General features: G+C 41.8%; 1 protein-coding gene across 8 annotated transcripts in view; it reads left to right on the plus strand.

Annotated features, from left to right (window-relative positions):
- Window positions 1-200: 200 nt before the first annotated feature.
- Window positions 201-15,072, plus strand: part of wrn (WRN RecQ like helicase) — a 37,253-nt gene continuing 22,381 nt past the window's right edge. For 5 of the 8 annotated variants that reach the window (XR_014604647.1, XR_014604648.1, XM_084104390.1 and 2 more), the window contains exons 1-13: window positions 273-413; window positions 535-608; window positions 1,493-1,611; window positions 5,522-5,667; window positions 5,745-5,893; window positions 7,522-7,671; window positions 7,922-7,964; window positions 8,120-8,231; window positions 10,422-10,680; window positions 10,770-10,844; window positions 12,365-12,470; window positions 14,747-14,822; window positions 14,969-15,036. Coding sequence is in view for 6 of the 8 variants with exons in the window: in XM_084104390.1 (XP_083960516.1) it covers window positions 555-608; window positions 1,493-1,611; window positions 5,522-5,667; window positions 5,745-5,893; window positions 7,522-7,671; window positions 7,922-7,964; window positions 8,120-8,231; window positions 10,422-10,680; window positions 10,770-10,844; window positions 12,365-12,470; window positions 14,747-14,822; window positions 14,969-15,036 (1,357 nt within the window). In the remaining 2 variants the exon portion in view is untranslated. Of the gene's footprint in view, window positions 414-534; window positions 609-1,492; window positions 1,612-5,521; window positions 5,668-5,744; window positions 5,894-7,521; window positions 7,672-7,921; window positions 7,965-8,119; window positions 8,232-10,421; window positions 10,681-10,769; window positions 10,845-12,364; window positions 12,471-14,746; window positions 14,823-14,968; window positions 15,037-15,072 lie in introns of all 8 variants that reach the window. The other 3 variants (XM_084104394.1, XM_084104393.1, XM_084104391.1) reach the window with 3 other exon arrangements.

Consider the following 15,072-nt stretch of genomic DNA (forward strand, 5'->3'; position numbering starts at 1 on the left):
GAACTTGACAATTCCACATTAATTTTTTCGATTAAACATGAAGTTTATCTACGTAACAATTTTAATGCAACGGGATTCCTATTTTTTTTTTAAAGTTAAATCAACTGATCACTTTTTTTTACAGTGTTGTTACTTCCATCTACGGTTACTTCATTGTTGTTACTGATTTCCCTCCAGTCCCACAGGTGGCGCTGCTCGACACACACACATATACACACACACACACAGCGCGGGAGAGTTTGGCTGAAGTAACTGCAAATGTTGCGGGTAAATATAAATCAATATTCAAAACGAACAGACAGACTGCGTGTTTTCAAAGCTTTTAGAGGAATATAAAGCGCTGAATGAAATGCAGAGGCAGGCAGCGGGACATTCACCGCGGTGAGCAATACACGCGTGCTTTGTGGATCACTGTAAGTATACGCACAATATTATTATTGTCACACTGTAACTTTATGTCAAACTCGGAAACAGTCTTAGTAGCATTACTGTTATTATGTGCCGAACTAGCTTTGTGGTGTTTTCTTGTTAAAGAGGTATGAAATGAAGCTGTAATGGGTGACAGGACTCTGCCTGAATGGATGAACAACAAACCTCAAGAAGAACAGGTGAGAAAACTCAACAACACTAACACACACACACACACACACCACACTACACTCACCTGTTTGCTCTTTTTCTTCGTCCATACACCTGTCCTCTTCTTTGGTGTGTTGTGTGTTTGAGGAAATGCTCCCAATGTACCTGTGCTTTCGTTAATGTGTGTGTTTTCCATTGGTTGAGAGAGAAAAGGCCACTTATTTGCATTATTTACTGAGACACCTGCAGCACTATCATGCTCATATTCAAATAAAACCAAAGCACTGTTTGCAGGTCAACAGTCAAGAAATACTGGTTTAATACTTGTCTACTTCTGTTCTGGTCTACTTATCTACATCATACTCTATAATACTGGTCTATTGTTAAATACACATCAGTGTATCTCGTTCTTGTGCTCCACATTTATTGAGGTTTATGTAGTGTAAGTCCGTTCAAAAGCTTTTATAATGTTTGACACAGCTAGTCTATATCATGATCTGTAGTTTCGTGGCACTGAAGCGCGCTGTACTATGAATGTGATATTTGCATTATGCCACCTTTGAACCGACATATTTCTGATTCTGTATCAGTCAATGCACAAATCTTCAAATCAACGTTCTTGTTATTTGTATTTCTAAATGCTGTTTTTAAGAGAATAGCTGTGTGGTTAACCAGTTTCAAGCAGAGAGACAATAACTTAATTGTGTAAGCTGGAAAACAAACATGGTAAATATAGAGATCGCACACCTGAATGAAAGGCACCTGGCAGCCCTCCATATTTTCTATCTGACTGTAGTAGGATCATGTGTCTCAGTGTCAGCGCTGCCGTGAACATGGACTCTTTGGTTGTTATGCGCTTGCAGTACATTTGCCTCAGATTTGGTCTGAATGGGCTTATTGTGTGTTTATGCAGACATCAGGAAGCTATAAAAAGAATATTCTGGAGGATTATCTTCCTTATCTGGAGTTTGGTGGGACGGTCACATACAGCCAGGAAAGACACGACTGCTCATTTTTATCAGAAGATTTAAGGTAATATATTTGGATGAACTTTATTGTTGCATTTTCAGAACAATTAAGATGCACTACAAATGATTTCTTCTTTAAAGGGATAGTTCACCCAAAATTTTAATTCTGCCATCATTTACTCGCCCTCAAGTTGCTCCAAACCTGTGTGAGTTTCTTCGTTCTGTTGAACACAAAAGATGATATTTTGAAGAATATGGGTAACCAAACAGTTTCTGGTCCTGTCCTGTCCATAGTATGTAAAAAATACTATGAAAATCAAATGGGACAAGAAACTTGCTGTGTTCTGTTTACATATACCCTAATAATCCGATTGCATACGGACTAGTAGCACAGTGGGAATAAAGTCACATGTAACTATGCCCCTTTTCACAAGATGTAAAATAAGTATCTGATGTCCCCAGAGTGTGTATGTGCAGTTTTAGCTCAAAATACCCAACAGATAATTTTTTACAGCATGTTTAAATTGTCACTTTTTGGGGCTCAGAAAAACGTGCCATTTTTGTGTGTGTCCCTTTAAATGCAAATGAGTTGCTGCCGCCAGCACAGGGGGCGGAGCCTCACAATCTCGCGCTCAGTCAGGACAATCTCATCTCACGGAATGATAATATCAGAACAGAAACTCTCAGTAGCGGTGTTCATTTCGACCCGGAGTCGGACAATAATGCCCACAGAGCCAGGGAATAGGCCTATATGCTGTATGGAGATAGAACAGGTATAGTTTAGTTTAATTAACGTATATGTCATCTGCTTTTAACCACTATTAGTACAAGCCTGCTGTAGCGGGCCATGTCCGAATGATGGCCAAAAATATACTGATGAGTTCAATGAAGTTTATTGTATATTACCACTGTAAGAGCTGAATAAACATAGTATAAGTAGTGCGCATTAAAGTCTTATCCATAAACTCTCTCTCTCTCTCTCTCACTTTCATTATCATCAACATACACAGCAAATTACACAAAACACTCGTTACACCTAACAGTAAACAAATACATACACACCTTTTCAGTGGGTGCTTAATAAACTGGTAAACTTTATATCCGTAAAACTACTCGATGAGCTGTCATAAAGTGCGCGCTCTCACTTTCATTTCTGCCGTGATCAGTAACGTTAGGCCTGTCGCTCCGGAGACCGTAAGCTGGATCACAAACAGTTGGTACTGATCCATCCTCGAGTAACAACGAGAGTAAATTAAGACTGCTATGTTCATTCTTACATCCAACAACAAAACACCTCAATCACTTAGGAGACATTCTTGTCTACGCTTATACAGCAGTGTCCGTCAGGACGGGGTTATGCAAATACAGCAGTGTCTGTCAAACAGTCGTGGACGGGGCTTGTGTTTAGCTCGCTAAGGGCGGGGCTATGCTAATACAGCAGTGTATTCGCACATTCCTCGCCTCATTCCTCATTCCTCGCTCCTCGCCTCCTCGCTCCTCGCCTCCTCATTCCTCGCCTCCTTGCTCTTCGTCTCCTCGCCTCCTCGCTCCTCGCCTCCTCGCTCCTCGCCTCCTCATTCCTCGTCTCCTCGCTCCTCGCCTCCTCATTCCTCGCCTCCTCATTCCTTGTCTCCTCGCTCCTCGTCTCCTCATTCCTTGTCTCCTCGCTCCTCGCCTCCTCATTCCTCGTCTCCTCACTCCTCACCTCCTCGCTCCTCGCCTCCTCATTCCTCGTCTCCTCGCCTCCTCGCTCCTCGTCTCCTCGCTCCTCGCCTCCTTGCTCCTCGTCTCCTTGCTCCTTGTCTCCTCGCTCCTCGTCTCCTCGCCTCCTTGCTCCTCGTCTCCTCGCTCCTCGCCTCCTCATTCCTCGCCTCCTTGCTCCTTGTCTCCTCGCTCCTCGTCTCCTCGCCTCCTTGCTCCTCGTCTCCTCGCTCCTCGCCTCCTCATTCCTCGCCTCCTTGCTCCTCGTCTCCTCATTCCTCGCCTCCTCATTCCTCGTCTCCTCGCTCCTCGCCTCCTCATTCCTCGCCTCCTCGCTCCTCGCCTCCTCATTCCTCGCCTCCTCGCTCCTCGCCTCCTCATTCCTCGCCTCCTCGCTCCTCGCCTCCTCATTCCTCGCCTCCTCATTCCTTGTCTCCTCGCTCCTCGTCTCCTCATTCCTTGTCTCCTCGCTCCTCGCCTCCTCATTCCTCGTCTCCTCACTCCTCACCTCCTCGCTCCTCGCCTCCTCATTCCTCGTCTCCTCGCCTCCTTGCTCCTCGTCTCCTCGCTCCTCGCCTCCTCATTCCTCGTCTCCTCGCTCCTCGCCTCCTCATTCCTCGCCTCCTCGCTCCTCGCCTCCTCATTCCTCGCCTCCTCATTCCTTGTCTCCTCGCTCCTCGTCTCCTCATTCCTTGTCTCCTCGCTCCTCGCCTCCTCATTCCTCGTCTCCTCACTCCTCACCTCCTCGCTCCTCGCCTCCTCATTCCTCGTCTCCTCGCCTCCTCGCTCCTCGTCTCCTCGCTCCTCGCCTCCTTGCTCCTCGTCTCCTTGCTCATTGTCTCCTCGCTCCTCGTCTCCTCGCCTCCTTGCTCCTCGTCTCCTCGCTCCTCGCCTCCTTGCTCCTCGCCTCCTTGCTCCTTGTCTCCTCGCTCCTCGTCTCCTCGCCTCCTTGCTCCTCGTCTCCTCGCTCCTCGCCTCCTCATTCCTCGCCTCCTTGCTCCTCGCTCCTCGCTCCTCGCCTCCTCATTCCTTGTCTCATCGCCTCCTTGCTCCTCGTCTCCTCGCTCCTCGCCTCCTCATTCCTCGTCTCCTCGCCTCCTTGCTTCTCGTCTCCTCGCCTCCTCGCCTCCTCATTCCTCGTCTCCTCGCTCCTCGTCTCCTCGCCTCCTTGCTCCTCGTCTCCTCGTCTCCTCGCTCCTCGCTCCTCGTCTCCTCGCCTCCTTGCTCCTCGTCTCCTCGTTCCTCGCTCCTCGTCTCCTCGCTCCTCGTCTCCTCGCTCCTCGTCTCCTCGCTCCTCGTCTCCTCGCTCCTCGTCTCCTCGCTCCTCGTCTTCTCATTCCTCGCCTCCTCGCTCCTCGTCTCCTCGTTCCTCGTCTCCTCGCTCCTCGTCTCCTTGCTCCTCGTCTCCTCGCCTCCTTGCTCCTCGTCTCCTCATTCCTCGTCTCCTCACCTCCTTGCTCCTCGTCTCCTCGCCGCCTCATTCCTCGCTGTGCAGTTAGAGAATTGAGATGTCCTTCAAGATGGCTGAGTTCGATCGGTTTCCGGGTCACAGACTGAAGGACGGAGGAACGAGGAAGCATCATCCTGTTTGGTTACCCATATTCTTCAAAATATCTTCTTTTTTGTTCAACAGAACAAAGAAACTCGCACAGGTCTGGAACGACATGAGGGCGAGTAAATGATGACAGAGTTTTCATTTTTGAGTGAACTACCCCTTTAAGTTTTTGTTAGAAAATAACATTGTTAAACACCACTAGTTTGTCACTAGTTTGGTAAGTCTAATAATAATTTTGTCCATAAACCAATAAATGAAGGCTGTGACAGATATGCTACTTACTTGCTCAGATGACATCTTTTTCTGTGACGTCTTGTACGACTTTGTTCTTGCTATCAGTGATCTTGTTTTAGCTGATATGTTGATCACAGATTATGAATATTCTTCAAACCATCAGATTTTTCCACATGAGTTGATGTTAAAAACTTTCTCCGCAAGTATCTTGCAATTTTATATTTGAACTACAGATACTGATAGAGTTCCACAGTGTTTTTTTATTTTAATTCTTCTTACCATAATGCAAAAAAACAAAACAAAAAAAAGTCATGAACATTTCCATTGTTGAATGTACATGTTTTTCTGCTTGCTTTCATTAAAAATGTTTGTGTAATGCTGAAGGTTCTGGGCTGTTCATTCAGTCCTGTGTAGATTTGACCCACACAAATCTGGTAACCTTCCCCTTCTCTCCTTATGTCTGGCTTTTGTGTGTCATATCCAGGTCTGGTCTGGTGTTGGGATCAGCAGTGGGATTTGATCTGGAATGGCCGCCCAGCTTCACCAAAGGGAAGACGAAGAAAGTGGCCGTAGTGCAGCTGTGTGCCTCAGAGGAGCAGTGCTTTCTGTTTCACATCTCCTCCATGTCAGGTGAGCTCAGGCAGAAGCTGTCGCTCAGTGTTCAGCTTTACCTGAGGATCTGCTCACGTCTGTCTCATCATGCCCAGGGTTTCCTCCCGGCCTGAAGCTGCTTCTGGAGGACGAGAGCATCATGAAAGTTGGAGTGGGAATTGAGGGAGACAAGTGGAAGTTATTATCTGATTATGACATCAAATTGAAGAACATTGTTGAGCTCTCTGATCTGGCCAATGAGACGGTACGTTGTCTTGATATTTATAGATGTATTTCATCATGGGGTTTTTGGCTCGACATTAACGCTTTTTTGGGACAAGTGGATGTCCAGTGAAAGAGAATTGTATTTGCCTGATTAAAACATCAAAAACAACAAAATAACTAGGGAATCACTAGAAAGCGAGAATGATTCTGATTTTATTACATTTAGTGGATAATAATATATAATGTACTGACAGTAACACGATTGTGCTGTTGGGTCTCACGCATTCTCTCGAGGAGATATCGAAACAAATGAGAGCAGTACACACAAACTCAGTTAACTTACTATGGTAAAAATGTGAAGTTTTTATATTTATAACATAAAAACATATGATAATGTAAAAAACACTAAAATATTAGTTATGTTAATGCTGAAGTAATTTTCACTGTAGTCAATAACAAATTCAATTCACATTTATTTGTACAGCCCTTTTCAAAATATGTATAGTTTCTGACTGTGTCAAAGTAATGTCCATATTTCAGAAATGTACTAAGATGATACAAATCATGCAGTTGGCGAACATTATGCGTTCATTTAGTCAGAAACAATGAGCATGTCAAAGCAATTATTACAAGTTGTGATCATGTTGATTACACTATATAGAAAATTTGTCAGTTTTGTGAATAATTCAAAGTTGGCATCATCTGCTGTCCTGGCAGCATAACAGTGCAAATAAGATGACTGAAAGATGACTATGAATATCTGGAAATATACAATACTGGTCAAAAGTTTTAGATCGGTAAGATTTTTTATGTTTTTAAAATAAGTCTCTTCTGATCACCAAGGCTGCATTTATTTGATAAAAAACAATACAAAAAAAAAACAGTAATATTGTGAAATATTATGACAATTTAAAATGACTGTTTTCTATTTTCAACATTGATAATAATCATAAATGTTTCTTGAGCATCAAATCATCATATTATAATGATTTCTGAAGGATCATGTGACACTGAAAACTGGAGTAATGATGCTGAAAATTCAGCTTTGATCACAGGAATAAATGACACTTTACTATATATTCACATAGAAAACAGTTGATTTACATTGTAATAATATTTCACAATATTACTGTTTTTGTTTGTATTTTTAATCAAATAAATGCAGCCTTGGTGAGCAGAAGATACTTCTTTTAAAAACATTAAAAATCTTACCGATCTAAAACTTTTGACATAGTGTATGTCTGGTGGATGACACAATTGACCAATCAGAATCAAGTTATCAATTAAGCCAAAAATAATAAATCTCACAGACTTGTGTTGAAGGCACTCGAGCCATTTCTTCAGACCAGAATCACAAGAGACTTGACTCTAGGAAACCACCTAGCAACGACTCAGAACACCTTAGCAACCACATAGCAATGCACTTAAAACATTCAAAGCCCCCTGCAACAACCCAAGCATCGTAGCGGTGAGAGTTGAGAGCTGTGAAGCATAAAACAAATACAATAACAAACAACGTTATTCAGTGAAGCTCATTGTCCTCAAAATGTAAAGAAAATAAAACCTTATACTAGGTCATAATGATAAAATCATGTATTGCATAAGATGAAAGTTCCTGCTGATTTTGAGTGATATGTATTGACGTGTGTGTGTGTGTGTGTTATTCAGCTGAGATGTTGTGAGAAGTGGAGTTTGGATGGTCTAGTGAAGCACTTGTTGAAGAAGCAGCTCTTCAAAGACAGGCTTGTGCGCTGCAGTCACTGGGACGACTTCGGTCTGACAGAAGACCAGAAGAGATACGCTGCCACGGATGCTTATGTGAGTGCTGATAAACCAGAGTGAATGGGTAAAGTTGTGACAAGCTAAACACTGTCTACAATTATTTGAACAGCATTTTTCGCAGGACCATTTGAAATGTGAAGACAAGAGGATTATTAAAATAAATAGAAATGGTGACCATTTACAGCACCAGATTATACTCTTAACAGTATTTATATATTCATATAAAATGAGATCTTTACATCTTGATGCTAATAAAGACTCATAATTGGCTTTATTTTCCTAACAGGCTGGATTGCTCGTTTATCAGAAACTTCAGAAAACGATGTCTGGTGAGATCACTTATGTTCCTGTCTGTTGTGCTGCGCTGTTCTGATGTTCCTGCATGCAATGATGATAATGTTTTGGCCCAGTGTAACCGTCACTTTAGATGTAATATTTGTATATCTATGTCTCTTTCTGTGCTCTTGCTCTGTTCATTTGCCAGTAGGCCGCTCAGGATCTTCAGCGCTCGGTTTGAAGCAAAGAGTTTTTCAGGTTGCTCGTGATCTTAAAGATCTGGCTGATCATATTCCAGATGAACTCGACTGCACAGACAGGTCGGTTTATTTTTCTCTGAGGTCCAGAGGATTTGATTATATGTTTGTTCAGAGCATTTTGTTTTGTAAACGAAACACAGTGTAATGGAGAGTTTGCAGAGAAACTTTTGTTGAAATATGAAGCAGTGACGGTATTGGATCTGACAGCAGCTGCATCTCAAACCAGAATTAAATTATTTCATCATGCTTTGCCTGTAAATGACAGTTTTACATGGGCATCAGAAGCAAAAAAAAAGTGGGTGGGCCATCCTCCAGATTTTTTTACTGGAGTAGATTAGGGGTGTTCCCAAAGCCAAATACCTTATCTAAAATCTATATGCAATAATGAGTGAGAGTAAAAATTGCGTCTTTCAGAAATTGCGTGCATCTTTCAGAAATCCAAGCTTGGCAAGAGTAATATCAACTCAAATAGGCTACTACATCATAGACATGTTCTACGACATGATATCGTATATTACTGTATGCATATTTAAATGATTTAAGTCTTGTACAATATGATACTCGAATGAATGGAATAGGCACAGCATGATCACAAATCAAACAGCGTGTTAATTGCCGTCTCTGCGCATCTCCGTCTCCGTCACATTTATAAGTGAACCTCAAGGAACATATTAAAATAATAAATACATCCATGTCATGACCCCTTTAAAAAGGTCTTAAAAAGTCTTAATTCACCCTCTCATAAGTTAAGGCCTTGGGTAAAGTTCTTAAATTAGAGCAGAAAGTCTTAAATTGATTTGGCAGTAAATGTTGCATGCATTGCAAAAACTTCTATTTTTCCTTGGTATTTTTGTTTTTTTTTGCTCTGTACAAATTCTCTAAACCTATTTAAATCAAGATACATTTGCTTGAGATGCAAATGTAAAATTAAGTCTTGAAAAATGTAACAAAATTAAGCAAGTTTATGCTTAAAACAAGAACAAATGTCTGTCAATGAGTTATGAAAAATTTCCTTTGAGTTAAGTTCATTTGTCTGAGCCCATTGACAGATATTTTTTCTTGTTTTACTCAAACTCATTTTGATCAATTTCGCTTAAGACAAGTATTCAGTAATACTTGTAAAGTACTTGTACAGTAAAAGAAGTACAAGTAAACAACTATTCAGCTCTGGTCCAGGAGGGCTGGGCTGTGTTTCCCAAAAGCATCGTAAGCCTGAGTTGATCGTAGAGACCATTGGTTGCAGTTGTGCTTTTGGGAAACGCAGCCCTGTTTGACACGGCCCTCCACGAATGGAGTCCAATTGCCCTCCAATAATGTACTGAATTTTGTCACAATGTGTGGCCACGATTAGGAAAGTCAAGCATTAAATGAATGTATAACCACTAGGGGTGTAACGAGACCCTCATGTCACGATTCGACACAGATCACGATACTGAACTCACGATACAATATTATTGCGATACTCCAAGACATATGAGAGAAGGTTAACAAAAATGTACTCTTGATTAAAATGCTAAATTTGGTGTTGCATTGAGTGTGTAAATGAACAGGCTTGGACTTGGTGCTGAAACCCAAAGCACAGGACAATAGAGACGCCAGAATAACAATATTCATGATTCTGGAGCTGAAAATACAGGATTATTTTAGATGAATATGTTTGATCTCTGTCACTGACTAGATATATTTATAATAATGTAGGACACTTTTACTGGTAACATCAGACATTTGGCATTATCAGAACCCACAAATATTCCCCCAGTGCATTATTATCATTATATTCAACATTATATATAGTAGTTTAATGTAGTACTGACACTAAAACTCTGAAAACGTGATTTTTTTTCGCGCACAGTAATTTTCATTTTGGGTGAACTATACATGATACATATTGTTACATTTTTGTATTTTGATATATTGTGACACCCCTAATAAACACGCTCGAATCTTGATCACAGTGTGCTAACACTTCTAGTCTTTATTCAGTGAGATGAGAAAGTCTCATGACTGGAATTCTCCATGTGCATCAAATCCAGCATTTTTCTTAATTTCTGTGATACGAGCGTTTAAAGTACTCTCTTTCAAAAATGGCATTTTCAGAGTGCAACTAATTTTACTTGATATGAGCCATGCTTGAAATGCAGAGGCAGAAATTTGATTAAAAATAAATTCCACAGTCCGTGGTACATGATTCTCCCTGTGCATGATTGTTATTAAGACTATGATGTTAAAATGATGTGTATGATTCTGCAGTGCTGAGAGACTCGTGGAGGATCTGTCTCAGACACTTGCGTCCCTAAGATGCGTTCTGTCGAATGGCATCAAAGCGGCTGACCAGTGTTCTCTAAACCACAACCTCAGCGACGCCAGAACCAGGGCCGGTCCGGCAGGCGTTTGCACAGCTCCTGAGGAGTGTGTGATGTCTCCGGCTCTCTCGCAGTACGAGCTGCAGGCGCTGGAGCATCAGGCCAGGCAGGAGCAGCTGGAGGAGGAGTGCATCCTAGCTTTCCAGGTGAGCGCCACACTCAGCCCTCCTGCGCTTCTCCTGCGCTTCTCCTGCGTCGCTCGCTGAGGCCTCATGACGGTTGTGTTTTCCTTCAGACCCAGCAGGCTTCAGCCCCCGAGAGCTCTGATGACATGCAGAGGGACGAGGAGTTTGACGATGAAATGATGAAGGTGAAAGTGCTTGTTTTCAGGTGATCGCTGTGGAGTGAGTGTTCACATACCGCCACAGCATTTGTCTTATTTGTCCATTAAGATGAAAACTGTGATCGTTAAAGCCCCTTTCACACAGCGCGTTGATCCCGGGAAATTGCCGTAAAATTGCTAGAGTGCCTTCTGTGTGAACGCAAACACATCCCGGGATTGATGCCGGGATCAATGCCGGGATGGGACCTAGTAATATTGCCGGGATCAGTCCCAGAACGTGCCCTGTGTGAACAATGCCGTAAGGGGTGTGTCGCAATTAATGACGGCTTATCAAATTAACACGTTGAAAAGAAGTCATTAGCCGCGTTTCCATTACCCAAATTGAAATTGCGAATTAAAAAAAACGCTTAATGGAAACACGTAATTTTCGCAAAAACTCCCATTTATCGCAAAAAAGTTTTTGCGCTCGCATGAGGAGGTTTTTCAGGCAATTCGAAAAAGAAATATTTCACAAAACTGCAATGGAATACGAGACAGAGTTCTTTATTAAACTCATTAAAGACAAAATAATTACAGGAATAATGGATTCTAAACCTCAAATAAATGCCACAATCAAGACCTCGAAGCAGAAATGAGGGAGAAACACCCAGAAACTCCTCATATGTGCCACTCTCAAGTATAAGGGTCGTTTCTTACCATTAATGCTTGGAAAACACACACACATCTCCTTCCATTAATAATAATGGCCAGTGCAGTGGCTGGGATTAGTAGGCTACATAATCCTACCAACATCCGTTGCCATGATTTTTGGAATGACTTTACTTATCGCGAGAGGGAAAAATGAAGTTTTAGTCGCATAACATCAGTTAATGGAAACGCTGTCATTTCGCAATAGTTTTTTGTCATCATTTAGAAAAAATCGCAAAAGTTTTGCTCAAATCTGTAATGGAAACGCGCCTATTGTCTAATCTTTATCGACAAAATCACAGAATTTTTTTGTTAATATCGCATATATCTGAAAAAATGTCTGAATCCGATCAGGTTTCCTTTGAACAGCTGGGCCCAGATGATTCCCAGATGTCAAAGATGATTGCCATTTAAACAGAGCTGGATTTAAAAGCCGCCATCTTGATAACAAGTTTAAAGTCAAAGCAACTGTGTCCTCAGCATACGCAATATAGTCTTCCTTCCTGATATAACCACGCAAAGACAAATCACCTCAAACTGACCGCTCAAATGATAAATCATCTTTATAAGATTACCATCGGTTACATAAAGACTTCAGTGTTCAAAACAGTTAGGAAGACTTCTTTTTTAGCACTGACGTCTTATGTACTTCCTCAATAACTGCTTTTTGTTATATTTTTAAGCAAAAAAAAGTTACATTCTGCAGCTTTAAAGTGAGTCTGTCAAGCTCCAAATATACCTTAAAGAGCCATTAAAGAGAGCCAGTTAACTATTAAAGATAGTCACAAACTCAGTGGGTTTGGCAAGACCTAAGGGTGAGGTAAATGATGCTCACTCTTGTCATGTCTCTCTTCTGTCAGTGTGCTGATGATATCGAGAAGTTAAACGAGAAACCGGTCGGTGTCCCCCAGTCTGCTGCTGACGACGATGACGAGGATGTTGAGGAAGATGAGGAAGAGGTGTCTGGTAAATGTACCGTCCTTCATGAACATGAATGGCCTTCCCAGAGTAAAGGTCCTTGCACACTGAGTCCGAAATTCGCGTCCGAAATTTTCGCATGTTAAAAAATAACTACGACGACATGTTTTGTCAATCACGCTTACACACACACTGCCTCCGAAACTTCGTCCGTCATAAAAAAAAAAGGATCGGGTTCGATTTACTGCGTATTTCGCATCCGTAACAAGCATTTTGAATGGTGTTTTGACAATTCAGAGCCACCGAATGACGAAAACGAAAAAAACCCATGCGGAAATTTCTGACTCCGTGTGCAAGGACCTTAATATACAGTTATTTATTTTACGGTTATGTGGTCTTTGACTGAAGACACAGCTTGTTCAGAGTGAATGTTATTCATGCTCTGTGAATATATTGCTCAGTTTATGGGGTTTCAGTCTTAATATTGTGAGAAAAATCTACAATCAATACAAGAAACAAAGCTTTTATCTATTTAAATGTAAATGATGCATGATATTCTAAATAACACATGGTCAGGTTCCCTTTATACAGTGAGGAAAATAAGTATTTGAACACCCTGCTATTTTGCAAGTTCTCCCACTTAGAAATCATGGAGGGGTCTGAAATTGTCATCGTAGGTGCATGTCCACTGTGAGAGACATAATCTAAAAAAAAAATCCAGAAATCACAATGTATGATTTTTTAACTATTTATTTAGTTATGATACAGCTGCAAATAAGTATTTGAACACCTGAGAAAATCAATGTTAATATTTGGTACAGTAGCCTTTGTTTGCAATTACAGAGGTCAAACGGTTCCTGTAGTTTTTCACCAGGTTTGCACACACTGCAGGAGGGATTTTGGCCCACTCCTCCACACAGATCTTCTCTAGATCAGTCAGGTTTCTGGGCTGTCGCTGAGAAACACGGAGTTTGAGCTCCCTCCAAAGATTCTCTATTGGGTTTAGGTCTGGAGACTGGCTAGGCCACACCAGAACCTTGATATGCTTCTTACAGAGCCACTCCTTGGTTATCCTGGCTGTGTGCTTCGGGTCATTGTCATGTTGGAAGACCCAGCCTCGACCCATCTTCAATGCTCTAACTGAGGGAAGGAGGTTGTTCCCCAAAATCTCGCAATACATGGCCCCGGTCATCCTCTCCTTAATACAGTGCAGTCGCCCTGTCCCATGTGCAGAAAAACACCCCCAAAGCATGATGCTACCACCCCCATGCTTCACAGTAGGGATGGTGTTCTTGGGATGGTACTCATCATTCTTCTTCCTCCAAACACGTTTAGTGGAATTATGACCAAAAAGTTCTATTTTGGTCTCATCTGACCACATGACTTTCTCCCATGACTCCCCTGGATCATCCAAATGGTCACTGGCAAACTTAAGACGGGCCTTGACATGTGCTGGTTTAAGCAGGGGAACCTTCCGTGCCATGCATGATTTCAAACCATGACGTCTTAGTGTATTACCAACAGTAACCTTGGAAACGGTGGTCCCAGCTCTTTTCAGGTCATTGACCAGCTCCTCCCGTGTAGTTCTGGGCTGATTTCTCACCTTTCTTAGGATCATTGAGACCCCACGAGGTGAGATCTTGCATGGAGCCCCAGTCCGAGGGAGATTGACAGTCATGTTTAGCTTCTTCCATTTTCTAATGATTGCTCCAACAGTGGACCTTTTTTCACCAAGCTGCTTGGCAATTTCCCCGTAGCCCTTTCCAGCCTTGTGGAGGTGTACAATTTTGTCTCTAGTGTCTTTGGACAGCTCTTTGGTCTTGGCCATGTTAGTAGTTGGATTCTTACTGATTGTATGGGGTGGACAGGTGTCTTTATGCAGCTAACGACCTCAAACAGGTGCATCTAATTTAGGATAATAAATGGAGTGGAGGTGGACATTTTAAAGGCAGACTAACAGGTCTTTGAGCGTCAGAATTCTAGCTGATAGACAGGTGTTCAAATACTTATTTGCAGCTGTATCATACAAATAAATAGTTAAAAAAATCATATATTGTGATTTCTGGATTTTTTTTTAGATTCTGTCTCTCACAGTGGACATGCACCTACGATGACAATTTCAGACCCCTCCATGATTTCCAAGTGGGAGAACTTGCAAAATAGCAGGGTGTTCAAATACTTATTTTCCTCACTGTATATATACTTTTAGGTTCTATTGAGTTAAATTGATTTTGCAAATATTTTTGATTTATCAGTATGTTCTTTTATTTAATGTTTGTTAGCAGCAGTTTTGAACCTCAACTAACTTGTTTGTTTCTGTTCAGATTCAAGTATCTCACCACCAGTTCCTGAACAAATCACATGTCTGAAAACGTACTTTGGACATCACAGCTTTAAACCGTAAGTTTTGAAACCCAAGCATTCTTGGTGTGTCTTTTTTATAATTGATTATGAATGTTATGAAATTCTTCAGCAGTTATTAATGGCATTAGCAGCACACTGTTTGTTTAGTATGTGATCTGTCACATGATGCTCGTGTTTTTCAGGGTTCAGTGGAAAGTGATTCAGTCCGTTCTCACAGAGAGGAGGGATAATCTTGTTGTCATGGCAACTGGTATAACTTTTTCTTGATCCTTGAAGTTATGAGATA

The sequence above is a fragment of the Abramis brama genome (genome assembly GCF_963993115.1).
Source record: "Abramis brama genome assembly, chromosome: 25".
Taxonomy (NCBI): Eukaryota; Metazoa; Chordata; class Actinopteri; order Cypriniformes; family Leuciscidae; genus Abramis; species Abramis brama.